General features: G+C 43.2%; 2 protein-coding genes and 1 long non-coding RNA gene across 11 annotated transcripts in view; 1 reads left to right on the top strand and 2 right to left on the bottom strand.

Annotated features, from left to right (window-relative positions):
- LOC135916645 (MFS-type transporter SLC18B1-like) overlaps positions 1 to 11,356 on the top strand; it is a 15,161-nt gene extending 3,805 nt beyond the window's left edge. Inside the window, exons 4-14 of one of the 2 annotated variants that reach the window (XM_065450079.2) lie at positions 1,737 to 1,884; positions 1,970 to 2,038; positions 3,297 to 3,396; positions 4,986 to 5,155; positions 5,267 to 5,365; positions 5,878 to 5,966; positions 6,757 to 6,852; positions 7,810 to 7,884; positions 8,839 to 8,932; positions 9,272 to 9,342; positions 10,442 to 11,356. In XM_065450079.2, coding sequence (XP_065306151.1) covers positions 1,737 to 1,884; positions 1,970 to 2,038; positions 3,297 to 3,396; positions 4,986 to 5,155; positions 5,267 to 5,365; positions 5,878 to 5,966; positions 6,757 to 6,852; positions 7,810 to 7,884; positions 8,839 to 8,932; positions 9,272 to 9,319 — 988 coding nt within the window. In that variant the 3' untranslated portion in view covers positions 9,320 to 9,342; positions 10,442 to 11,356. Of the gene's footprint in view, positions 1 to 1,736; positions 1,885 to 1,969; positions 2,039 to 3,296; positions 3,397 to 4,985; positions 5,156 to 5,266; positions 5,366 to 5,877; positions 5,967 to 6,756; positions 6,853 to 7,809; positions 7,885 to 8,838; positions 8,933 to 9,271; positions 9,575 to 10,441 lie in introns of those variants that run through there. The other variant, XM_065450078.2, reaches the window with a different exon arrangement.
- Positions 1 to 27,094, bottom strand: part of LOC135916647 (uncharacterized) — a 465,480-nt gene that overhangs the window by 421,333 nt on the left and 17,053 nt on the right. The gene's annotated exons all lie outside the window — the stretch shown is intronic.
- Positions 8,285 to 27,094, bottom strand: LOC139060214 (uncharacterized). 3 transcript variants are annotated; one of them, XR_011514679.1, is made up of 3 exons: positions 25,512 to 27,094; positions 17,464 to 17,899; positions 8,285 to 8,363 (listed from the first exon to the last, which is right to left on the bottom strand). XR_011514679.1 is itself a non-coding variant. In XM_070539221.1 (2 exons), the coding sequence occupies exons 1-2, from the start codon at positions 26,502 to 26,504 to the stop codon at positions 17,798 to 17,800; spliced, it is 1,095 nt and encodes a 364-aa protein (XP_070395322.1). In that variant the 5' UTR covers positions 26,505 to 27,094; the 3' UTR covers positions 17,351 to 17,797. The 3 variants fall into 3 exon arrangements, 1 of the variants encoding a protein (XP_070395322.1); XR_011514680.1 differs by lacking the exons at positions 8,285 to 8,363; positions 25,512 to 27,094 and adding an exon at positions 21,399 to 21,523 and having other exon boundaries at positions 17,351 to 17,899; XM_070539221.1 differs by lacking the exon at positions 8,285 to 8,363 and having other exon boundaries at positions 17,351 to 17,899.

Here is a 27,094-nt window from a genome sequence, read left to right as displayed (position 1 = left end):
GAGCCGAGGGTAAGAATTTGGTTGCCATACCGAGACAAAATCTCTGTGAATGTGATGCAACTGAGCGTGTTTACTTCTTTCGTGATGTTTTTGAGAGCACATGCGTGTCTTGAACACAGCGTGTTTCCGCAAGGATCTGCTATAGCCCGCAAGGAAGCTTCACGCCTTCTTCTTACATCTTTAAGAGCTATTGGACCGATGGTGAGTGCATCGGCGACAATGAAAGAGACGTTGGTGCGGAGCAATTGCCGGCCTAAATCGCCAGACTAAATCTGCCTATAGCACCACCAATACCACCATGCACCAGGAGTCTGGACATTGTCGAATGCCGCTGTCTCTGATTGGCGCAGAGGGTTGCTACGGCCTCTCTAGTTGGCTCAAAATGCCGCCATTACAGAATTTCGCGATGTCCAGGACAGCATCCTGCGAGCGAGAAGGCTCTTTATACCGCAAGAACTGTTTGACTTCCGTTTTATAATAGAATGAAAACTACGTCATGGCCCAACAAGGTGGTGCCAAGCCTCTACCCCTTCAAGCCACACGGGTAGTCATTTCTGATCTATTTGTTCCATTCGCGGAAAGTGGCTGGAGCTGTCGAGATTCGATACACTTCATTCCACTTCGGCAGCGAAGTTCGGGCGTTATCTCGGCGGTTTCTTCGAGATTTGTTCAGGATACTGAGGCATGAAGGCCATACTTTTGGTAACATAATAAACGGCTCGCCCTGTCACTTGCTTAAATTGGCGTGGCTTCAGGCCGAATACACTCTTCTTCGTTTGGGATAGGTGGCGCGTTGCAGCTATTTATGTATTTCGCAAGCTTTCCTACAAACGGAAAAGAAGAGTCCACGTACTATTTGCAATAGTGTATTCGAATGTGCTCTACTCGTAAAAACCAGTATTGAAATATCGGCTGTAAATATAAGTCGACCAAGAAACGTTCCCCAAGTGCTCGCCTCCTATGGCAACGTCAGAGGCTGAAAAACTGCTTTGGCGGTGCCCCGGAATGCGGACGATCAAATTGAAGATATCAAGAGAGGTTGGACTGAAGACCGATCTATACCTGAAAGCCATACTCGTTGAGTGACGTACCATAAGTGCGCAGAGATATTGCTGCAGTCCCTGCATGATGCTGAGTTACAAGATTTTATTTGAGTTTCATTTATTTCCCATATGCCTTCCGGCAAATGTTCCCAGAATGAAAAACAAATGTTAAGTAATGTAACATAATACACAAGAACGTAAATATACTAGGGGCTTCATAACCTCCAGGTCTTTTTTATTATCTTTTAGAGTGGTCACAGAGTACCACCTTTAGTGGCTAACATAATGAACAACGACAAGAGTTTCACAGTTCTATCTTTCCCCGCTTATATAATATAGCTCTGCAGCAATAACTACAAAACTAAATTTAATTTGGAGACCTTAAGCTTATCTGTTCACCAAGTAGAATAGAAACGAAACTTAGTTCGAGGATTGCAGAAGTAACAAATTGCGGTTCCCTGAATAGGGGGAGCAAATTTTGCCACGCCTGCTGTGGAACCACTAAGCGTGCCAGGTCGTTACATTCGAATGTTCACCGCTTAAAAAAGATAAATTTCATTGCCCAAATCATCCTTCAATTCGATTAAAAATCAAAGGACTACTGCTTTCCAAGGCACATATAGTGAGAAGAGATGCTGCTGAAATTGAAGCTAGCAATCCATGTTACTTTGTTTCTTTCTTTGTCACCCATAGTGCCTTGTACTGGATTCCTGGAGACTACATGATGTTAGGTGTTGCGTTGTTCGGAGGTGCATTAGGTGGATTGAGCGAATCTCTTTACTGCGTCGCTAGTTATGCAACAGCCACTGTTGTACTGGCGGACCACCTTGGCTTTGCTGTCGTGAGTTCATTTATTCAAAGATCTTTCCTGTGACACCAAGATTTCGCAAAATTCAACCCCTGCTCTCGCTATTCTAATTTTTCAGGCTGGGATGCAAGTCCTGTGGGGACTAGGCGGAGCAACGGGTGCCACACTTGGCGGCGCAATTGCAGACGTATGAACTGTTTACTTATTCTTGGCATTGATACCGCCAATGTTACTCTTGCTGTCTTTTTCAGACGGTACTGGTGTTCGGTTATTTTTTTCGCCAACTATACCAATATCCCAAATACGGGCACACAACTCTGCAAAAAAAAGAAAGTAAAAGAAAAATAACAACGAAAAACCGCCCAGTAACACAAGCAACACAAGCGTAGAGCCACTCGGGCACCAGCAACCGAAAGGACCGTCTAGTATTTGGGAGAGTCATCCACAACGTAGGGAGGAGTCCGCACTAGTGTTAACTTTTCGGCGGCAACTGTGCCAGTAATTTCCACCTGCTACTTCATTTCACAAAAATTGACAGTCACTTAAGTATCCTTACGTGACATTCAAATCCACCTTAATCCTCTTTAATTCTCCTTCATACACTTTACTTCACCTTAATTCATTTTCCACTACCTTAAGTCACCTTGCTCTAACTTCTCAACTCTACCTTAATCCACCTTGCTCTAATATGTGCCAACTTTAATCCACTTTGATCCACCTTAATAAACTTTAATTCATCTTCGTTCACTTTACTTAATCATAATTCACTTTACTCCGCCAAAAGTAACCTTACTCTAACTTATTTTAACTTCCATTGACTTTACTTCACTGAAATTCACTTTAATTCAAATTAATTTCCCATAATTACTACTAATTAGGGTATTTTTTATCATTTATTACCTTCGGTATTACTACGGAAATCATACAAGAAGATGATGGCGTAAACTCGTCCCCAATGGCTGCGCCGTCAGGCGTTCAACAACCGCTTGCACTGTACCCCACGTTCACTCAGCCAGATGGCTGCCACGTGACGTGTGCAATGACGCGCGCACTAGGTATGCACCAGGGATGGGCCGACGAGCGAAGGGAACGTTCCATTGATATTGTGTATCTCACGACGCCCTTGTCACACCGTCAAGATGCATGCCCCTGTTTTCCTCTTTCTTGCTATTTGTCTTCCTCTCCGACACTAGCCAGCGAGTATGCTGCTGAACAGCTGCGAGGCAGTGGTTTGAACGAGATACCTTGTTTTTCAGTTATGTGTTGTGCGTTTCAAGTGTCCTCGGTTCCGCGCTTATAATTTTATATACCACCGCATTCACCTGAAGTGTCATGCTACATATGTCGCCGGAGAAATCTCTCCACTTTTCCCTAAAGCGACTATTTAACCTTCTCTAAGCAATGGCTACAATATAATCAGTTTTCGCATTACTTTTCTCTCGCAGCTGTGGGGATATCCTGCGTCATTCTTCGTGATGTCATCGGTGTTTATGCTGTCCTCTCCTTTCATTGCGACATCACGGATCTTCCGAAGAAACCGAAAACGTGAGACTGGAAGTTCATGTTTAAGAGACTAATTGCTACATATGTAGGAATGAGGCGGGAGGAACGGAACAGTTTTCACATTTATATTGCTTGCCTTGTTAGTTTGTTACATAGATACTAGCTGAACTGCTCTAAACTTACACTATTACATTCGGCTACATTAATAATGAAGCTCTCTCTCCGAGGGCGATTGAGAAGCTTTGAAAAAGAAAACGTTCAAACAACTTGTGTCCCACTCCACCCTTTCTATTGGGAGGAGAAATGGCTGAAAAAAAATAGGGACACATTACATATGCAGCTAAAATTTGTGTACTCCACTTTATACGCGGGCAGGTCGACACTGAACACTACCAAAGACCTGCACCACAGTTTCCTCCAGCCACTTTTGGCTTTGGCAGTTTTGACACGATGTCCTTGTTTTGCACAGCAAATTAGTTCGGAAGATAAGCGAAAAGAACGTCCTTGTGTCTCCTCTTCCTTTCGTGACTTTCACAGCTGCATTGCTCCAATCACTGCTCTTGTTGTTCTTGAAAAAGATGACTGATATTTTCTTGCACAGTCACATACGCGCAATTGTAAAAAAAAATCTTTTTTTTTTCAAACTTCACGGTGGGCTCTTAAATGTATGTTTCTGGCGGACTGCGGCATGTTGTCGGGGGGTGTTAAATCACCGCCTAGATCAGTTTTCCGACGTCGAGGAAATGAACTTGTCATTCGATGTGCTAGCTATATCCTGAACATACGTTTCTTTCTCATGCCTTTCACTGCTTTAATTACGTGACAGTTCGTTTATCCTGCAGTACGTGTGCTTACATGGCGTAATTGTGTTCTAAAAAGGATTTAGCGGCAAGGTATAAACATGCGAGAAAAAATAGCCGGTATTGAGAGTAAGCCTGCGGTCTAAACGATGGCAAAAAGATGCTCTAGGTTGCAGATGGTTGGTATAGCATCCCACTCACTTCATGACGATGTTCCGTTCTTCCCAAGGGCATAAGAGGGGGCAAAATAACCTTTAACATTAAAAAGTCGCTTATTAGGGATAAAAGCACGGTGACAGAATACACTACAAAAAATGCACGTTTTTCAAGATTTTTTCATCGGCACCTGGGCCCTGCTTTCTTTTTTGTTTTGGAAATGCAACAGCAAAGCCGGCAGTAAGGTATCTTTAGCAGCCGAAAACACAATTTTTCGTTCACCTGCAGTCTTCCATGACCAAGCGGTCATAGAGCAGGACGGAAATTTTATATACAATGGCGCCATTTATGACGGGCTATTTCAACTACGTAGCTGAAATCGTGTTAAAGTATTTGAACTTTCTCACAGCTTCACCGTCCCATTCTTCCCGCCTCACCGCTTAATATAATTCATTTATAGATTTAATTATTGCTTTGGTGAAGCACTCACTAAAAATATTTCGAGCAAATACTGTGAGAACATATAATTATTGATCTAGTCACATTCCTTTTGTTCACAGTAATTTCAGTTTCAGCTGCTCTTTATTTTTTTCATGTGTCAGTCCCTTTTCTTCTTTCTACAAAAATCTTGTGCTCTTCACTTTCATTCAAGTCCTCCTTTTTATTTATTCACAGCTGCAGCTGGGGATCCACACGCAAATGGCGAGAAAATTTGCGGGGAAGCCAATATGAAGCATTATTGGCTGCTTCGGGATGCTAGGTTCATTTCTTATTTGTTCAATTTATTTCTCAATGGTCTAATATTTGGATTCCTCGAGCCAACGTTAGAGCCTTATCTAAATCAGGTACGTCAAATAAATGTCATTCTTTTTTTAAATAGTAATCTTTCTTTTTGAAATGTAGCACGCTCACATGGCTTTCCATGCTTTCATGTACTAACCGTTCTTTTTTTTCAGTTTCACCACAGTAGCTCAGGCATTGGCAGTGTCTTCAGCGTATACGCCCTTACTTTCTGCGTTGCTTCTGCTGTGTGTGGTTTTATCTGCCACTGTAAGGTAAGCACGACTCGTTCAACCCATGTGTTCATATTCTAAACCTATCTATCCGTTAACAAAGCAAACAAGATGTCACATAATATATTTGGTGTTACACACAAGCTCGCCCAAACGAGCAGCGGGTACGCAAATAAGCTCTTGCGCGCCTGAAACTAAGGTCGAAATGCTCGATGTATTGTCGCGGGTACATAGGTTATCATGTTGACGCGGACGACGTTCTCTACGCTCCAAACGGCTTAGCTATCTTGACTCTGTTTAATTATGCTAGACAAGCCTGAGCGAAGTTCGCTCGTTTATTTTACAATGCATCGATGTCCACAGCATGGCACTCAATGCCAAGAAATTAAGCTAAAGTTAAAGTAGATGCTACGTGGAACAAGTGACAGACAGCACAAAAGCTGGAAGTGAATTCAAGCCTAGGCTCTTCAGCAGTTCAGCAAATATTCGTGAGATTGCGTAGTTGAGCAGGCTTTGAATTACCATGTCTGCCTATGCTTTTCTTTTTTCCTTAGGCTGAGATCCGTTGCCTGCCGCTCGCCCATCTGCTCAGCTTAACGGGCTTCATCGCGATAGGCCCAGCGCCGTTCCTGCCATTTGAACCGTGAGAAAAGCTTTTTACGGGAGTGACTAACGTGGCGAGGGCAAAGAAAAGTGCTACGCATGGCGTGAGCTTAGTCAATATTATTTGTACTATAATATTTTCCGATAATTTTATGCAGGAACCGCAGCGAACAGCAGCAGAAGCAATCGCATTAAATTGAGATAACTAGAAGCTCAGTCGCGTCTTCTCTCTTCCGCCCAAGCAAGCACAATGTAAATCAATAAAAATTATTGAGTCGGATGCAACCTCACTTTATGAGATTTATAAGCCGCCACCAGGGCGATGACAACATTCGACTTAACAGTTTTAGGCTTCTGAGTTCTCGGAAAACATTCCATCCAGCAGTGCGGGTGAAACTGATCTGCCCGTATTCAATGCATTTAGGCTTCAAATTGTCGATTTAGTCAGCCTCGCCCTGCGATATGCTAGCCTCCTGATTAGCTCAGATTGTAGAGCGACCGACCCGAAAAGGCGTTGGTCTCCGGCTCGATTTCCGAACCAGGACAAGCTTTTCTTCAGCTGCGAAGTTTTTTTTTCTGAGTAGTACAATTTCTTTAATAGCTTCGTGCGGCCGCCAGGTGGAGGTAAATTGTTTCCCTGTCATGACGGTTCCTACACTTTGCTGATTGCTGCAGAACTGATTTGTCTATAACGCAAGCGGCCATAGGCTCCAGACCTATTGTGTTCCGCAGTCTGGTTTCTGTGCGTGGTGAATAAATTTTCAGGTTTTCTTCTTCAGTGTACATCTCGTGTTTTTATGAGCACCTCACATCTCTCCCTTGTATTGCAGCACCATGAACCTTATTTACGTTTCCCAAGTGCTACTGGGTGCAGGAGTCGCATCGATGCACGCGCTTTCATACTCAACTGCAATCAAGCGCGCAATGTGAGTCTATTCTCATAACGTAATTACGAGTAACGAGGTTGATTTCGTGCTGAACTACGTACCGTGTAGGAAAAAGACCACATTTTGTCTCAAGGAAAAAGAGGTGCTCTAAATGCATCTGTTCTTTTTCCTACAACGACGTTCCTCGTTGACGTTTTAAATGGCTCTGATCTTCGGGGAATTTTACGAGAAAGGAGAGCAGTAACAGTAGCGGAATGTAAAAACTAACAGGCAACAGAAAATGTATGTGTTATTGATCACTGTTTAGCATTTTATTTGCAAGAGTAGATTTCATTGATGATAAAACCATGTAGTCCAATGTGGAAAAGACGCTTTTCTCAAAATTATCGTAACCGTTGGATCAATTTTAAAGTTGCACCTTCAGTACTTTATGAGCTTTCAAAGAGACGTATTTTACATGCGCACATCAAGTGTAACTTGACATGAAACGTTTTTCAAACAATTGCGTTAAATTATGGGGTTCTACGTGCCAAAAACACGATCGGATTATCAGGCACGCCGAAGTGCGAGACTGCATCAATCTTGACCACCTGCAGGTTCTTTAGCGCACGCTGAAGTGCACGAGCGTTCTCGCACTTCGCCCCCTTCAAAACGCGGCCGCCTCGGCCAGAATCGAACGGGCGACATCGAGGTCGGCAGTGCGCAGCCATGCGCAGCCGCTGAGCGACCGCAGCGGGTGCGCCTGCCCCGACATACTTGCACCCTGTAACTCCGGCGAGCAGAACGTCAACAGAAGGGTGCAGGTTCGCAGCTCGACCGCGCTCGCGTCTGAAGGAAACACACCGATTAATTGCCACCATTCATTAGATAATTGTCTGCTAGAGCATCTACCACGCAAACTTCTGGAGTATATGATAATACCAGACACTGACTACTATCACAAGAATAAAGAAATGTGATGATGCATGATCTTCTTTTTTTTCTTTTTCTTCACAGCACTAAAGGTTACAAAGAAGACATTGACACAAGTAGCTTTGTGTGTGGTGCAATATTTGCCGCATACGTCATAGGGTAAGTTCAGGTTAGCCCAAAGAAACCACAAGAAGTGCGCTTTCTTTTTCTAATATGGACGTAGAATTCTTCACAAACATGTTTAAGCCAGCCTAAAATATAATATGAATACAAATACGGATGCCTCTTGCTCTTCTTTATTGTTGCAGACAGATATATTGTGCGACATGAGGTTGACAGTCCAACGAGTCATTCGCCTGAATTAAACCAACCCTACAAAAAAAATTGAACGCAACCATCGTCGCAACACCAAAATTTATTATCTTTGATGCCTATATATATATATATATATATATATATATATATACATATATATATATATATATATATATATATATATATATATATATATATATATATATATATATATATATATATATATATATATATATATGCTTGCTGCAGCTTTGCATACGCAGTCTACTAATTTCGAGTTTATCACACTGCTTCTACGGAATGAGGCATACAGAAAACGAAGCCTGAAAAAGAAATAGGAAATTAGCTTTTATTTTTATAAATAGTGAAAATTGAGCTAGACTTTGTGAATTCAATGTGGGCTAACAGTGCAAGAAAACACGTACAGGGGGAAAATACAGGACAAGCGAAGTCTAGAAATAATGAAGTAAAAAGAGATGACAGTGAACGAAAATATAAATTTCCGTAACTGGGTTTCATTTTCTGCTTTCTTCGTATGGTTCTAACTAACCAAAAAAATGAGTCTTCAGATACTCTTCTAGCTCACATCACTTGAGTTCTTCTTAATTCCCCTCTACGTAGCTAAAAAAAAAAACGCCGCGTTACGATGGTCAGGATGTCGCGTAAAACGCGCTGTGAGTGCGTTGAATATCGAGGCGAATGTTAAGTTTTACTTGGGCGACACAAAGTGTAGTGCGTCTTAGTACTCCTTCACGAAAATTCAATGCGCATAAACTGAATTTCGGTTTTTCTTATCAGGGCAACTCTGAGTCCACCTATCAGTGGCTATGTCGTTGAAGCGTTGGGATTCCGAGCCGGCTCCATGATAATTTTTGGAGTGCTGGTTGCCTGGGTAAGTGTACTTCGAAAAAGAAAATTTGAAATATATACCTGTACAGTATTTATGTTTAATTAACAACAATAATAATTTCTCATATAAATGTAATTGCACATTTTGTTCTTAACTAAGAAGATTTGTACACTTCAAGCACATCTCTGCGCATGCCATTCTTACCAGCAGCTTTTGCAAAGCTAGATCCGGCTGCAGAAACACTCCTCCTCCTCCTCCCAGATAATAAGATGAGTCAATTGAAACATATAATGTAGGTCCATCATGTCATATCGCCGTTGTTATGACCATGCCTTAATGCGCGTTTTATTGTGAATAATTGATGCATTTTTTTTATTCCAGATGATTGCACTGCTACTACTCCAGAAGAATTCAAGGAGTGTACACTGACCTCACTGGCCCGTATCGGACTGGTCAGTACGCATAAAGTACAATACGTCGCTGGCAAAAAAATTTAGTCATTGGTTAATAGGCTGAACTGAGAAATACTATTCGTTTTGAGCCGCGGAAAAATAACAAAGCCATATTCAGCTCAGTAACAAATTTGACCATTGTATGTGTTTTATTCGGTAGAAAAGTCAATGCTCTATGATAATAGTTTGCAGATAAACAGCGAAGAGCAGCAAAAATAAACAGCTACTTACACCTGTCTGGAGCAAGTCAATCATTTTACCATCCACCAATTTATTTTAAATTAAACTGTTGGTAAATGTAGAAAAGCATGCGGTTCCTGGAATGTTCTAAAAACGTAGGTGCGTTTAAAAAAATAGGAAAGCTTATATTACTGCACTGCTCATTAATTTTTATTCATATGTTATCTCACAACGCGGGAAAAGGAGTCAACAAATAAAACAAAAGCTAAGAAATGGGAATTGAACTATATGTAAAAAAATTTAGTTTATCGGCTGTTCAACTTTAATTCACAAATAAACAAACAAACAAGGACATGTACATAGTCGTGATACAGGTCAGTTGAGCTTAGAAACTTCAGTAGTGCCTCCATTTCCTTTTTGATCAAGTTAACGTAAAACTATTCCCCTCTGAGTTTATTAGAAATCCGCCATTATAAGCCATCCGCAATTGTAAATATTTTTCGGGTCACGGTCATTTTGCCTGCATCGCTTGAGAAACAGGCAAAATGGGTACGGACCGAAAATTTGGTCAATCACAGAGGGCTAAGGATACATTTGGAATAAACATGAGTGAAAAATATTTACGCCATCCCAACGCTGCTGTGATGACGTTATACGACGAAATTCGAAGATCTTATGCTCAGAGAGTTGCCGGTCGTTGAGGTGTGCTAGCGCACTCGCGAGTGACCTTAAAATGTTGAAGCAAAGACAATGGCAAAGAACATGCATAGATAATTGTATGTAATATTGTAATGTATGTAAGAAAATTGTAAGCGCTTGTTTACATATTACTCCATGGAACATGCTCCATAGATCAGGTTTGTTATTGTATTCCATTGTCCTCCACATTCCTTCCTTCCTTCCTTCCTTCCTTCCTTAGCCTGACAGTTGTCGGCAAAAATGCTGCGCTGCACAACGGGAACATATCGTAGACTTTCCACAGATGGCGCTCACATCATCAAATTTCTGGCATCTTCTGCACTGAAGTGGCTTGGGAATAAATGGCCGGACAGCATGTCGGAAATGACCTACTTCGACATGCGACCCTATGAAGAGGATTTTTACACATTGGAAATTTCCGAGACGGACCACCTGGAGTATTTCAGTCCCATTTTCGGTAATAATAATCAAAAGTGGCAGATCGTCGCTTGAGATGGCCGCATCAATATCATACATTACGCCTGTAGTAGCCTCCTTTTCCAAGCAGGATGATGGTACGAACGTTCATGCCACCGAGGACAATGACAGTGAGCAGAGAGTCTAACACCGACGCTTGAGCGACGTCTACAGGAACAATACTATTCGGTGCACTGACTCTGACGTCCTCAATTCCTTTTGTTTGCCAATAGCGTCTCGAATTTATCCGATGCAACTTGCCTGATGCGGAGCCTCACGTTGCCGGATGGTAGCGCAGGTAAGGAGAGCATAGTGTACTTCGGCAAATTTTGCGGAGTCCTCATGGTAGATGTGTCCAAAGAGGCCCTGAGAATCCACCGCTTTGCTTTCGGACTCAAGACACCCGCACAGTCGTCGTCGGAGCTCTGTCGTCGCGCTCGGTCGGCCTCGCTGTCGCTCGAGAGGCAGTTCCACTTCCTTGAGGCTGTCGACGCGGACGCCACTAAAGGAGGTGGGAGTGCGAATGACTCTACTTTTATTCCCGTGAAGCAGGGAACAGTGGCCCCGGTAAAAAAGCGAGAATTACCAGAAGATCCTGGTGACAGCGAACAAGCACTCAGCAACAGAATCACTCCGAGGACTTCAAGCTGTTCAAACCTCAACAATGCGGCTATGTAGCTCGCGGATTCAATTATTTTGCCATCGACTCATTCTTGAGAAGGCAGCTCCGAATCTGCTGAGGGATAGCAATTTCTCGCAAAAGAATAATAAACGTTTGTTTTCAGGAACCATGCAAAGAAGTCTCGTGCTTATATGCGCGTTCTATTCATTCTTAATGCAGTCTGTCTTGCTTAGTAAAACTGGTTCTGGGGTTATTAAATGTTGTCGACATCAGAAACAGCTTACCACGAGCCTTCGGTGACTTCCTAAAGGTAAATCAATCGAAGTATTCGGGAAAGAAGACGGAAACATGCAAAATAAATAAATCATGTTGATTTCACTGCTGTATGTGACATCACGTCAATTATAATTTTGTGCAGATAGGATTTCTGCGATGAGGTCGGGAGTGGCGAAGTCACTTGCTTGGTCTGATAGCCTGATTTTTATGGTCGACTGTAGTTGCCACCCTTCGCCAGGTTCATGGCCACCTTACTTGGCAGTTTGGTTCTCTAACCACAGATGTCCTTTACCCGAAATTCTTCTTTCATACGCCTGCCTTATAGAAATATAGATTTTCAGTCATTTTAACAGTTGCACAAATTAAGTTATCTGCATCTACCATGTTTATTCCGATGCCGATGCTCAGTCTTTGACAAGCGACACTGACGATAACCTCGAACCGAATTAGCGCAGCGACGAGCAAAATTTAGAGCCTCTGGAGCCTCTTTCTGAACCCTTTCTTCGTAGTCGACGTCTTCAACCGATCAATGTGTTGGGTGACTGCTTCGTTCAACTACGCAACTCTGGAGTCGCACATAGCGGAGGTGTGTACACAGTCCATTTCTTCAAACAGCCGCTGCAAGTATGTTCATGCTCATTCCAAACAATTACAGAGAACTGCAGCACGATTTCACTAATATGTTGCTATTCGCTTTCAATAAATCACATTCCCGAGTCTCACGCTCACCGCGACACTTCTTAAAATTCATTTTGAACAATTAGATGTTTTTTTCTGTGAAGCAAAAAAAACGGTTCCTAATTTCTTGTCCCATCAATTAAAGTATGTTTTACTTTTTATTCGCTTTGAAAGGCTCGCAGATGTGACAATAATTATATTCGAGTGTCGCGTTTGTCTTAGAAAAAAAAAACAAAGCGGACCAGGATCTGAATGCACGTTAATGACTACCCAATAAATGGCCGTGTTTCCTTCCTTCGTTTGCTTTGTTTCATAGTTGCAGGAATCGAACGCATGCGGCAGCGCCACTTCCATGGTGAGCTTCACTTCCTTCTTCGCATACGCGGCAACGTGCTCGTCGTATTCGCGGAAGGCAACCAACCTATTTATTTATTTATTTATTTATTTTTATATTTGATGAGTAAGGAAGACAAGAACAGGCAAGATAAACTGTGCTGATTTCGCTAATGTATGATACGTCACGCCAATAACTTTTTGCGCAGATAACACTTCTTCGATGAAGTCGAGACCTCTGAGGTCAGTCTCTTGGTCGGGTTGGCCAGATTTACATATGCTTCCTTACACATGCTGGCAGACAGTGCTGGATTCCTTCAGCAGTTACCTGTCAGTAAAAGCTTCGCCATTTAAGGACGGCACGTATAAATAGCAGCAAAAATATCTATTTTCTATCTATAATGTGTAAATCTCATCAAGGGTAAACTTAGTCAATGAATAGAAAAAATATTTTCGGGAAACTTTTTCAGGAATGGGAAGGAAACCAGAGGAAGAAAGCTGAAAATGGGCTTGACCCCAAGTGACCTAAGCCTTTGTTTGAAATGTCTACAGACAGCTCTCGTCATATGTGAACCATAGGTGTACATTTCGCTTGCTTTCCATCTTGTCTGTGATACCACTACAGCCGGAGACCTTGCATTGGTCGTCTCCCGTGACTGTGCTTTCAAAAGAAAGAGAATCGCGTGCCGAACTTCTCCCTCGCCCTGTGTTCATTTTCTAAACAAACAAATGACACTTCATGCCTGTAATCCATTGTTGGTCAAAGATAGCCGAAACGTCGTACTCAATACCGTAACTCGGCAAGAAAGAAGTGTTTTTCTTGTGCGTTGCCTATAGGCATCAGTGGTCATTTAAAGGGCTTTAATAAGAGCTGTATCTTAGAAGTTTCCTTGCTCACATTAACACGAAGATACCGTGAAAATCTGTTTACCATATTAGAAGTAAATCTTAACAGAATTGATCCACACGGCTAATCTGCTGTAGAAACAGCAGACGCAAGACTGATTGAATAGACGTACACAAGCGCTTGTGTCTGTCTCTTCTGTCAGTCCTCCGTCCGCCGGTGCGCTGCTTTTACAATGAACTACTAGCAAGCCGCGATGCACATCTTGCATTAATATGCTTTTCCAGATACAGTCAAATATTGACGACGCATAAGAATAGGCGAAATATCGTCAAAATCACAAATCACATGAATAGATAGATATTTATTTGAATTCCATGATACAAAGTATTGATTTACGCACTCTTGTTTAACTCATTGTGTAGGTATTGCTTGTGTATACGCTGTCCAAGCCTATGCGCAGTCAGAGCGAGAGAAATATGCAGAGATGGAGGAAATGCAAGAAGGGTAACCAGGCGCTCCTCTGGTTTGCTATCCGGCAATGGTGAAAGGGGTAACGGGTTTATACTCCACTTAGCCTGCCCAGAAGTTCTTCAGAGCCGTTATTTTTGGAAAAAAAATGCACTAAACTATTCGGCACTCTAACAGCCGCCTCACATACGAGCAACAGTGATTGTGCAGAGGCACATCGGGGATCTTTTCTGGCTCACTATATAGATGGCGAGTTCAGCGTCACCAGTGGTATCCGTGGCCAAGGCTGACCTTTGATTAAAGAGCACAAGCCTGGGCCCAAACACTGCAGATAGTATTTGTGAGGCGCTTCACAATTATTGTTTTGGTGAAGTCAGCCGTGCAAGGTTCCATGTTGTCGTCCACGTCAGTGTAGTACCTCATGTCTACAAGAACACTGTTTGCTTATCGTGTAGCTAGCAGAGTCGCCTCCGCAGCCCAGTAGCGGGAATCAGTGGCGGCTGCATCATCAAGCTCGGCTTAGCCGAATTTTCTATTCGTGTTAAGCAAATGTTATTTCCTCCATTGGTGCCATTCGAAGCTAACTACATATTCACATGTTGTTCACCGTATATAAAAATCCGGCTTTACCTGGTTTGCCTTAAAGGAAGTGTACTGCATTCGTAAGACCAAGGCTAGTGCAGCAATTAAGGGATAACGAGAGCGACGGAAGCCTTATTTTGGTGCCCTTGTCTTTTCCCTCCTTTATCTCTGCCAATGCGGGAGACATTTGTTTTCGAGTGATGAGAGAGATATCTGATGATTGTCAAATCTATAACCTTTGCGTACAAATATTAGTTGTCTCATTTCACTGTCTCATTTTCACCCAAAGGCAAGGGCTTTGCAGGGGCTAATTTTATTTTGCAATGCAATGTATTTCTTGTGTACATAAGACAGATGAAGAGTTCCATGGTGAAAGCCGTGTTTAAAGTATCAGTTTAAAACACAAAATTTTCGTAAGCTGAATGCCTACCAGAATGTTCGTTCCGATTTGGCCGTGTTACCCCACCTAAAATCAAATTCGGAAATTGCAGTTTTATTCTTCTTCTATTAAAACATAGAAAACTACACCTGAAGAGCGAATGGACTACCATAAGCAAGCAGGAATTGCGGAAGTCCAGTGATAAATTTAAAAGGGCCCAGCGTTTCGTACTCATGTATTGTGGCCGATAAGGCCTGACCAGACGCCTACGACTCTGAAAACCAGCTTCTCGCTGAATTTTAGCTTTAAGTTCATTTATAGTTATTTTTAATGAGGTGGCTTTCCGCCGCCTTTCTATAGAAGCGGTCACTGATGGCATCAGACATTAAGCACAACCGTGAAATATTTTCCCGAAGAGACTACATTATTTCTTCGGCGTTATTAACAAAACCATACGACGTTTCTTATCTTTACGATTTAGCTAACCAGAAAGCGGGTAACGTTCTTCTAGTTAGTTGATACATTTACGAAGTTTCAGAGTTCCGCGATGTTCATAAATACAATGAAACTGTTTTCATTATTCATTTCAGTATGAAAATCTCTGCATTTTCATTAGGTTTCTACACGTGGTGGTCTCGTACACCTCCTTATTGGACCAGCACCCTTCATGCAAGTGGAACCGTAAGCTTAAACTGCTTGCACCGCCCTAGTCTAGTCTGTTTTATAGCTTCTTCTGCCTAGATTTTATGGGGAATCAAGGAGTCAAAATAATGAGAGTTGAATTCTGTTAATTACGCTTGGTTACCAATGCATTTAGTGTATATTCGCTGTTGTCGCGCTACATCCTGCGGAATGTGCGTGGCCTGACTTTATTCGCCACGTACGTTACGTAATGGAACGAAGCTTTCTCTGTGAACCCTCGCAGAATTTATGACCTTGACTGCTGTTTTGTCAAAGCATGTGTGCTAGAAAACACGCGTCGGCGAAAGCACTCGCTTGCTTGTCTCTCCACCGAAGGAATGAAGCTGGCGAATAGTAGTCGACCTTGCCGCTGTCTTACGCGCCGTACTTCTCGCTGCCTCGAACCTCTGCTCTCCATTCTTCCCTCGCCAAACATTGCCTTCGTCCTCTTGACACCACTGCGTTGAGGTCTCGCACTTTGTATTCACACAAACCGCTGTCTGCATTAGCGCCTCAACGGCCGTGTAGTGCATAAATGTAAACATTGCATGACATCAAAGTTGTGACCTGTGCGGTGCACAAAACTTTAACATTGCGTGAGATTACACGCTGCTTAAGATGACAATAAAGATAAGCGTGCGCATCGCATTCAGTTTTATAACACCTAAATAACCGCTTCGCGAAAGATTCCCTTAACATAGATTCCAACCTGTGCCTTGAACCTGTATTTTTTGTCATTGTTGTATTTGCTGCAGTTCACTGGAAACTACGGTTGTCTCTACAACTGCAAATTTCTGTTGCAGAAGGCTAGCCAGAAATATTGTTTGTATTTCCATATCTATGCAGGCCAGTCAGTGCACGCCTGTTATCACAGTTTACGAGCAGCACTTCCGCAATAGATCAATCCAACCTATGTCGGCACGAGCGCTAGGATACTCTGGGTGCGGCAGGTGACGTGTGACAACGACTGGCATTTTACCTATCGTTGGGACGGTGTTTGGAGGTCGTGACCATTTGTGTGCAAAAGAAATGGCTTGAATACTATAAGACGCTGTGAAATTCATGACGTCGTATACTGCATCACATGTGTTGCCTTTCGGGTAGCAGTACAGACTTTGCTATTTATTTTCTCCGCTTGTAGGCAACTGTGCTCTGCCAAATAAATGCAAATTCGAGACTTGTGTAAATACTTCACCATGCATAAACTAACTGAATGGTGTTTCTTAGTGTCCCTTTAACCAAAAAAATATCGGTACAACACAAATTCTTAAAAAAAATTATGGGGTTTTACGTGCCAAAACCACTTTCTGATTATGAGGCACGCCGTATAGTAGAGTACTCCGAAAATTTCTACCATCTGGGGTTCTTTATCGGGCACCTAAATCTAAGTACACGGATGTTCTCGCATTTCACCCCCATCGAAATGCGGCCGCCGTGGCCGGGTTTCGATCGCGCGACCTCGTGCTCAGCAGCCTAACACCATAGCCGCTGAGCAACCACGACGGGTAACACAAATTCTTCCAAAGCACCAGCGAACTACAACAAGTGAAGGGAGTTACCACGAGACACTCCTGTACAGAGAGAGATAGCAAGGACAGCAAAAGCAGGGAGGTCAACCAGACGAGCACCCGGTTTGCTACCCTACACTGGGGGTGGGGGAAAGGGGTATAGAAAGAGGGGAATATATATATATATATATATATATATATATATATATATATATATATATATATATATATATATATATATATATATATATATATATATATATATATATATATATATATATATATATATATATATATATATATATATATATGTAGAGAGAGAGAGAGAGAGAGAGATCACAGAGTGCTTGTGGGAGGATGCACAGGAACACTACAAACGGTCTCTTAAGCCGGTGCACTTCAAGTATCGTACCAGTGCACGAATCTTTTTTCGTGCCAGTGACGGGTCGGGCCACGGTCCAAGTATCTTTGACTCGGAGAACGGTCTTGAGTCTAGTCGGTTCAAAGTTGCCTGCAGAGAGAGGCGCTGTACATCGTAGCGAGGGCAGGTACACAGTAGGGGCATGCTCGATGGTTTTCTTGCACCCACAGGAGTCGCAAACTGGGCTCTCGGCCATTCCCAAACGATAGGAGTAGGCGTTCGTGAACGCCACTCCCAGTCACAAGCGGCACAGCAAGGTTGTTTCGCCGAGGGAAAGGCTATACGGCAGTTGTAACCGTAGCGTGGGGTCCAGTTTGGGCAATCGTCAATTGAAGGCACTTGAACTCCAGAAATCTTGTGGCTTTTTGGGTGCAAGTAGGCGAAGTTCCCTGGCATCGTCCGACCTCGCCAAAGGTGTTGGACGCGTCTGTACAGTTTAAGCATATTGTTAGCACATAACGAAAAAAAATATTTTCCACGCAAACTACACTATGAGGTTGTTGTTAAGCAAGAAACAAGCTCATTTGGAGGGGAAATTGGTTAAAATGAGTTGATCTGTTCTGCTGTTTTAGAACAGGCTACGTATTCCTGTCATAACCAAGTTTCACGTATACCCTAAAGGCAGATATGGGCAACATCTGCCAAGGGTAAACGAAAGCTATGAGCCAGGAAATGAAAAAATTCGATGTCTTTTTTCCTTGACTCCCTTGTTCTCCTTCGGTTCACAGGAGCTTCACTCGCATATGCACCTCAGAAGCGCTGAGAGGAGTCGGGGTTGGTTTCATCTCAGTCTGCGCCTACACAGCCACGCCATGCCCATCGCAGTGTGAGCACCCGGTGCCTAGTACGCTAGCCGTGGTGCGTGCAACTATGTTTCCAGATTTTCACCTTAATGTTGCAAAGTAACCGACACAGAAATAAATTTTACTCTTTACATATTCTTATTTATTAGCTGTCATATACGGGAAATCTGACCACATAAAGGGCCGACTGCGTCAAAACTTCAGCTGAGAAAATATAATAAAAATGCGATGATATTACAAAACAATGTCAATACAAGTCTATAACAAAAAAAAACTAACATATCAATTTCATCGATCAGGGAGAAAATAGAGAGAGAAATAAGGCTTATAGAGTGCAAGAACAACACAAGCATGACAAGGTGATGGAAACAGAAAATTAAAAAATGCAGCTACACTACTGTTCCCAGAGAGCTAGTCAACTTTATTGTAAATTGCAACATTTATTCTAGCATTTATCACAACGCGAAACAAAGAGAGAATGCCGATGCACCGGAGAAGATTCAAAGTCCTGCCTGAATGTTACAAGTAGCCAACACCGGAAAGCAGGGAACGTTGACAAACCGATGATGACTTGTATCGGAAGTGCGGAAATTAGTCTTCGCGACTATTGAAGAGAAAAATGTAGTGTAAATAGAGGAAAGATGTGGAAGAAGATGTATTCCTGGGTTTTCTAATAAATTATACGGCTGTCGTGACGGTTAGGTGATGAAATATAAGCGTGTAAATTGTGTGAGCGCTCATTCCAAGCGTGTTCCATGCATGCAATTCCATGTGCAGGTCTAGCAAGCGAGTACCTTATAAGCGGGACACATAAGGTAGACGCAAGGCATAGGTTTGTCCCATCTAAAGTGTTTGTTTGTTAAACCTGTAAATTTACGAACCAACTTGCCCAGCAAAGCGTTCTATTACTCAGTTTTACGCGTACTCTCTCGCGGTTACAGGACAGGCCCTACGCAGCGATTACGAGAGGAAATAACCGACCAATTTAATTATCACAGGACTAGCAATTACGAAGCAAATCTCTGCACGCTCTCTGTAGCACGCGCTACCCGAATTGAAACAAGACCGCAGTTCACAGGAAGCTAAGGGCTTGAAGATATCAACAGTGGGCGAACAAGGAATGTCGCTGGAGCTTCGAAGAGGCCACATGTCTTCGCCAGGAAAGCAACCGACGAATGCCCTGACCGAAATTGGCTTCAGCGATCATTCCTTGTTCGACCACTGTTCGTCATTACTCGAATACTCATGAATTCACATTTGTGTGTATTGGAGGACGTCTGCATGTATTTTGTTGCCGGTTTCTCTGCAAACTATTGATCGTTTGATGATTAATGAGTGATAATGTGAGGTGAAATGAATATATCTCAGCAACAAGATTACTAGGATGCTTAAGCGTTGCCTTTAAGGCTGGAACGCGATACCATTCAGAGATCCCTGACGGCTTCTCAGGCCTCCCGGCAACTGCAGCTTATCTAACCGTAATGCTTACCGGGAAAGGCTGGCGGCGAACGCTAAGCACGAAGGAGAGCTTTCTGGTAGAAACGCGGCCTCTCGCGTGGACCGATCTTGTATTATTGCTTCTCACTTTTATTATTTCAGTGTGAGAAGATTTAGTATAAAGCGCATGGCTGTCGGTTTTTGTTTTATGACGTTTGATCATAGATTGTCATTCTCAAAATTCCGAGGAATAAGCTTGTAAAGCGTGTAAGACAAGGTATGAGCAACTTTAGTGATAGAAGAACTTTAGTGCCGTATAGAATATATACGGTAATTTTCGCTGCATGATGGACCACCGGATGCCGACACCGGATTTTCTGCGACACGGGGCCCTTAACGCTGTCACGTTAAAAGCAGTTTTCACAAAGATGGGATATTGAACAGTCAACTCATACCTGCATTCTGGGGTCGACCACACCTTTGAATGCCTGCGTGATTTTCTTATGATACTTCATTTTGAGCTACTCATGGTGACTCTGAATATGCATTGAATGCCTGTTCATTTCAGACAAGAAGTGTAACAATTATGCTCGCTTCTTCCCTTCATGGCCAATGACGTCATCATTCTAATTCAATACATATTTCAAAAAATTTGAAGTAGAGTGACTTATTGCCAGAGCCTATTAATAGGCGCCGCACGTAAGCTGACCGGCTGAACGTTCGCCAAAGGCAGCGTCAAAACATTCGCTTTTGCGCAAAGACCCAGATCAATACTTTTGCAACTCTTCCATATCTTTTTTATTTTATTTTTCAGCGAAGAAGCCGAGCGTCATGACGACTTTAAAATGAGGAGCTTCGTCTGTAGCGCCGTTGCGTTCTTCTCCAACGCAATGTACGTAACATTCAAATCAGTCGCTTGTAATGCGTTGATATGATATAATACGCATCAGATTACAATATATGTACACCACAAAATGGCAAACTATTGTACGTGAGCACAAAATTGTTGAACCATATAAATTATCTTTCATGCAGGCTGACATTGCGCAAAACGAACGCTGAGTACTCAAAACCGAGGCGCAGTAGGATCAGGTGTATGAAAATATGGATGTCGGGATTTCACGCGCCGAAAAGAGCAAAAGGCAATATAGCAATGAACGCATCATATATATTAAACAAAACAAGAGAAAAGAGATTAGTAGTATAGGCCATAAATTCTGTCCTGGATTATCCTGATTAGCCAAGGTCCACGATGCAGATTGAATGCGCGCATGTCAAAAAATTTTTCTGCGTGCCTTTTTAACCTTGCTTATTAGTGCTTAATTTGAACGAGTGTGCCACCAATGTTTGGTGAACACATGAGAATGAGCTTTGCTTTTTTCTTCCGTTTCTTCTTTTTGTCTTTTTCTTTTTAGCTTACAGTACTTTCTCAAAGTAACATTGTGGCAGATATGACAATTCTGGTCCTCGAGATGGATTGCTGGGAGTGGTGGCAAAGCCGCGCCACGGTGGCTTAGCGGCTGCTAAGCGTTGCGCTATTGAGCATCATAGGTCGCATCACCTCGTGCTTAGCAGATGCACCGGCGTACAGTCCCCAGCGATTCAAACGCGATAATCGGCCCACCACCGCTGAGTGCTGTATAATACTTATGGTAGATTAGCGCAAATTGAGGCACGAATACTTACAGAGCGGACAATGACGGCCGCTAACCACCCAGCTCAGAGCTGGGCGACTGCTGGGGGGGCTAAACGCAGTCACAATGCGTCACAGAGGCCCTCGCTTTTATTGTATACCACAGCGCATCAGCTCGGTGCCCCTGCACAAACCGGTCGCGCAAGATAGCGCCGACAGCCACGCGCGCCGGTTATAAAGTTTGAATTCCTGAGCACTGTACGTACCGTTTACTTTTCTGACAAAATGGCTTTTTATGGATCAGACGGCGGAAATAACTGTAACACCAATGCACTTAGTTGCGCATTTTGGGAACAAATGCCTCGAAACAGTATCATCCTCATCCTCAGAGAACGAGAGAGAGAACTTATTTGAAGGAAAGCAGAGAGGTCGGCCTGAACTAGCCTGCTACTCTGTATAAGGGGAGCGGGGAACGGGGATGTAAAGGCTGGATGAGTGGCGATGATGACACAGAGAAAGGAAGCGCAACGATGGAGACAAATTCGGCATTCTCATGGTTATCAACAAAGTAAAAAAAAGTCATTCAGAAGTGTCATGCGCCTTCCAGAGCATAGCTATAGTCACGAATGCAATTGGAACCTCCCAAACACACGCAACGAAGGAGCTTGTGTGTGGGCTTCTCCGGCGTGAGGAATTCGTTCTAAGTATATATGCCTTGCGAACTCACCGGGAACAAGTCGTAAATTACAATGTATGCCCTAAATTCTTTAGTTAAAATGTTAATTAGTGATAATTTGCAAATTGGTCGCCTAAATGTACATTTCACTTGGAAACAGTGTCCACTTTTTCAGGTAATTCAGCTCCAGAAGTAGCAAGGTTGGCATTTGGGTGAGAAGGTACAGATCCATCGTGAAATCAGGGCAGCGCGAGAAACAACCCTAATCGCCAGCTCTGTCCTCCCGCATATTGGACAATTCCCCCACAGTGGATATAAGCTACAGTGCCAGAGGACCAACAAACAAACTGTCCTAGGGCGTCAGCACTGGATTTAGCCACGGGTATCTGTTTGAAAGCGCATGTGCATTAATTAATTTTAGCAACAGAAGTATATCGCGCTGATTCTTACTTTCGTTACTATTCCTATTTAGAATTTTCTAAATTCTTCCCTTTCTAAGTTGTTCAATGGATATTATTTTTATTTATTTTGCGATATATTCGCCCATTGTTTGCTCTCACTTTTCAATTACACACTACTTTTATTCGCAGTTTTACCTTTTGAAGTTCATTTTTCTGAATTTATTAGCTGTACATACAACCACCCAATTCTTGGCCCACCCCTGATATAGTGGGTACAAGCCCCGTTCTGAACGCGCATAATCATTATCATCACAATCATATGCCGCAGGTGATTTAATTATTTTAACGATTAAAAATAGAAAACGAAAGGAAGAAAAAACAGACTGACACCAGCGAATTCGGCAGCCGCAAACACAACGAGCCGTGCGTTTCGAACCTATTCATGAAATCAAGATTATTGAGCACTTATCTAAAGTGTCCGTGATTAGGAAGGTCCACGAACACGGATTGCTTTTTGCCCTCTCCAGTCTTTTCTTTCTCAGAGGCACGGTAGGTCGACATGTTAATCTCATAATGATTACGGTCCCAAGAGACTGACCTCCGTGTTCAGAAATGCGTCGTAACTTGAAGCCCATGCCTGACTTGATTTAAATGAGGCCTGTCATGAACGCGCCGAAAAAATGCAATGAGTGCCTTCGGCACAGTAATGCAAGGCGACATGTTAGACAAGTCAAGCGTGGGCTTTAAATGAAGATGCAATTTCAGAATATGGGTGTTAGGAGCGCTAGTAGGTAGTGTCCGATGTTCGCCTGGCGTTTCTTCTCAAGTACCTTCGGCGCCCGCTATCTCGTATCAGGATTCAGGAGCCGAATTGTGTAAGCCCTCTCTTCGTCCCGTTCTATCATTTATTATTGCCCGTCCCGCTCAGTGGCCGATCACAGTGATAGTGGTCGCACAGCTTTGAGTGAGCCTATGACGAAAGGCAAACCGAATGGAAAGCGAAAATAATTTTTACACATGTCACTGATGGGCTAATAGTAACGGGTGTTTCGGAGTTGGATCTCTGCTATCCATGCCTTTTACGCTGTAACTACAATTCAGAGGAACAAGATCGGTTTTTTCTATGCGCTTAAGCTCGTGCACGGCGTGTTTCGCTCGTCGGAGGACGTGCTGCAACATGCATTGCACCAAATGGACGGCCTTCGAGATGATGGTGCGTTACAATAGTGGAACGTCCACAATGTTGGAGGCAATGCAGAACCTGATGCGCACCCAGAACTTTGTGGTAGCGCTGTGAACTGTAACAGCGTTCAATAAGAAATTGAAGGCTTCCCGATCACTTCCCAAAATATCCTGTTAGCTCGAGCAAGCCATGGTGCAAACGTAGACCCGTATGCCACATTTATTTATTTATTTATTTATTTATTTATTTATTTATTTATTTATTTATTTATTTATTTATTTATTTATTCTTTCGCTGCTACATCCCATTGGTTGCCGTTTCTCCGAGGAAGCCGTTCATAATAAAAAGGAGGAAGGGTGGCTGGAGGGGCCGAAGCTCACCTCACATATTATTTTAAGAGTAAGTATTATTAGTATATAAATTAGGTACAAATTATTATTATCCAGGGAGCTAATTTCTGTTTGCCTTAGTTCATATGCTTTCCTTCATGTTTTCAGCATACTCTTTATTCATTCCAAGTTTTTCTACCGTTTTTACCTTTCCTGAGATTTTACCAAGCCTATATGTGTTACTAAAAAAATATTGACCACATTTGTTTAATGCCCGCTTGTCTTTTCATTATTTTCTGTAGGTTTTCTACTCGCGACTATGAAGCTGCGAATGTTGGCCCCAGTGACCGTGTCAAACTATAGAACTGGCAGCTTCTGTCTGCTAGGCTCCAGCGCCATGTAACTTTTACAGTGATGCTATTATTATTATTATTATTATTATTATTATTATTATTATTATTATTATTATTATTATTATTATTATTATTATTATTATTATTATTAATACGCGCAGTATTCTCGCCATTTTCTCGGACCTAATTTTTGCAAGCGTCTGCGCGAAGTTGACTGAACTTTCTGTGCCTTCTTGTAGTCATCCAGCTTTCCACTGAGGCGGTAAGCCCGTTCTGCGCGCCTTCTAATTGCTCTGAGGCATTCATGTTCTCCGTCGACCGCAGCGTATTCATTCGGAATATTGACTTACTTTGTGCAGATCTTGTAAGACTCACACAAAATATTTGCAAAACTTTGAAAGTTAGGATTTTCGCCCAATGAATTACTTAAATGGTGCCGAAAACTTTGCCAATTAGTATATTTTGAGTAGCGGCGGGTCCCCTCACTCCGTATGAGGCGATGTTTTACCAGGATCGGAAAATGATCACTACCGTGCGTTTCTATGTCCGTTGACCATTCAACGCCATCAAGAAGGTCTTGGAAGCAGAGCGTAAACATCTATACAGCTTGAGTAACGAAACCTCCGCAAGAACGTTGGAGAGCTGTCATTGAACACAATCAGATTACTTTGTTCTGCGGCAGACTCTATAATGATTCCACGGGAGTCATTATATTCACTGCCCCAGATGACGTTATGTGCGTTGAAGTCCCCACAAACCAGCACATGTGAGTTTGTGATACCAAACACATTCACCAAGCTGTCTACTGATATTTTGCTCGAACATTGTAGATAAAGACTGATCACTGTGACGCTTGTATTTTTAAAAGATATCTTGCATGCTACGAACTCCGGTATATTTAAATTGTTTGGCTGTATTAAATAGGACGGCAGGTCTTTTCTCACGCATAACATCGCTCTGCTACTTCCAGCAATGCGCGATGATTTATACATAACATAGTTCGAAAGACGAAAGTCATCTCGTACGCCTGCCTCCTGTATACATAAAACAGGAAGGTTATGCTGAGCTAGTAGTTTGCGAAAATCAGCTGACTTATTTCAAAGGCTATTAGCATTCCACTGAAATATGAAAGCATTGTTATAACTATTATTCATTGTAAGCCTGCAGTGGAGCAGTTGGTGTTTGTGAAAGCACCAACGACTCCATACAAAGCAGTGCTTTTACCTCTGGAAGGTTGTTTGCGTGTGGAATGGCACTGAGAATTGCACGCAGAGCTGTGAATAGCATGGGCAGGATCATCTGTGCCACGGGTAAAGACGCGTAATCACCAAACGACGCTGAAGCTCCATGTGTGCTCGAAGCAGGTCGCTGAAGAGGTGATTGAGATGGTCGCTGGGATGACAGATGTGGTTGAGGCGAATGTTGAGGTAGTCGCTCAGATGTTAGGTGAGGTTGCTGTGTGAATGGCACAGGTCGTTGTTTAGAAGGTCGGCGAAGTTCACTCGAAGCCTGGGCAAGATGAGTAGTGTTCTTTGGAGGTGGATCGTGTCGCTCGCTGCCAGAACGTTGTCGACCTGAGTGCTTTAGAGCTGCAGAATAGTTCATATTGACCACTTGCTCTTTCTCTTTGTTGGCAGTTGGAGGCGCGCATCTTACAGCATCAAGGTTGGGTGGGGGCACATTACGAGGAGGCAGCCTTCCGTATTTCAACTCATGTCTGCGCAACCTTGAGGCAGCTCTGCCCTGAGGGCAGCCGGAGAAGGAAGCTGTATGGTTTCCGCCACAGTTGGCACACTTTGGCTGACACACAGACTTGCACTCTGAATGGTCGTGGTCTTCTGAGCATATCTTGCAGCGACGTGGACTGCTGCAGTTCTTCGATAAATGTCCAAATCTCTGGCAGTTGTAGCATCTCAGAGCAGGGCCGTGATATTCTTCTACGGGATGACTCATGAAACCTAGATGCACTTGTTGCGGCATTGGTTCATCTTCTCTGAAATGGAGAATTACAGTTCTCAGAGGGCGTGATTCTACCGCTCCATCTTCTTGGTGATTGTAGCGTGCCTGACGGCGGGCACATGTCACGCCAAAGTCCTTCAGGAAATCAACCAGTTGTTCTTCTGTATACTCATCTGGCACATGGCGTATCTTGCCGACATTCTTGGCATAAGATGCCGGAATGAATGGTTTGACTCCCAAACCAGCCACTTCGCTCATCGACAGTAGATGTCTTGCAGATGAGACTGAAGTAACGTTGACAGAGAAACTCCCATCTCTGTTTACTTTTTTCCTTTGCCGCGGAGACAATTTCAGACGCAGCACGGTTTGGATTCACTTGCCAGAAGTTGCGCCCATCCTGTGAGGGTCGAAAAACAACTGGAATTCCCTCGGGCCGCTTCTTTTTATACGATACCAAGGAGAACGGCGTTTCATCGCAGTCTATGTCTTCACCTTCACTTAGCTCATAGGTAGATGTCTTGTCGTCGTCAAACCATGGTTTCTTGGCTTGACTTTCGCTTGTCTCAGCCATATTCACTGAAGGTGCGCTGGAAGGTAGGGCAGCGTTGAAAACTAGCGTCGCCGGCTTGATGACATTGGGCGCTTGTTGAGGCACTTCCGAGTGCGGCGTCGATTCTGCGGCACTCATGCGCCTAGGAACGCGCTGTCGGACATATGGCTCGTGCCGGTGTTCTTTGCTGCCCACCGCCGTGGCAGGCGTAGATGCGCTGTGGAGCGCTGCAAAACCACGCGATATTGTGCACGATCTTCAGCACACAGGTATCCCACGGGATGTCCGTTCTCTCTGG

Source organism: Dermacentor albipictus, chromosome 5, assembly GCF_038994185.2.
Source record: "Dermacentor albipictus isolate Rhodes 1998 colony chromosome 5, USDA_Dalb.pri_finalv2, whole genome shotgun sequence".
Lineage (NCBI taxonomy): Eukaryota > Metazoa > Arthropoda > Arachnida > Ixodida > Ixodidae > Dermacentor > Dermacentor albipictus.
Note: the sequence above shows the minus strand (reverse complement) of the source record. Positions and strands in the feature narration are given on the sequence as shown.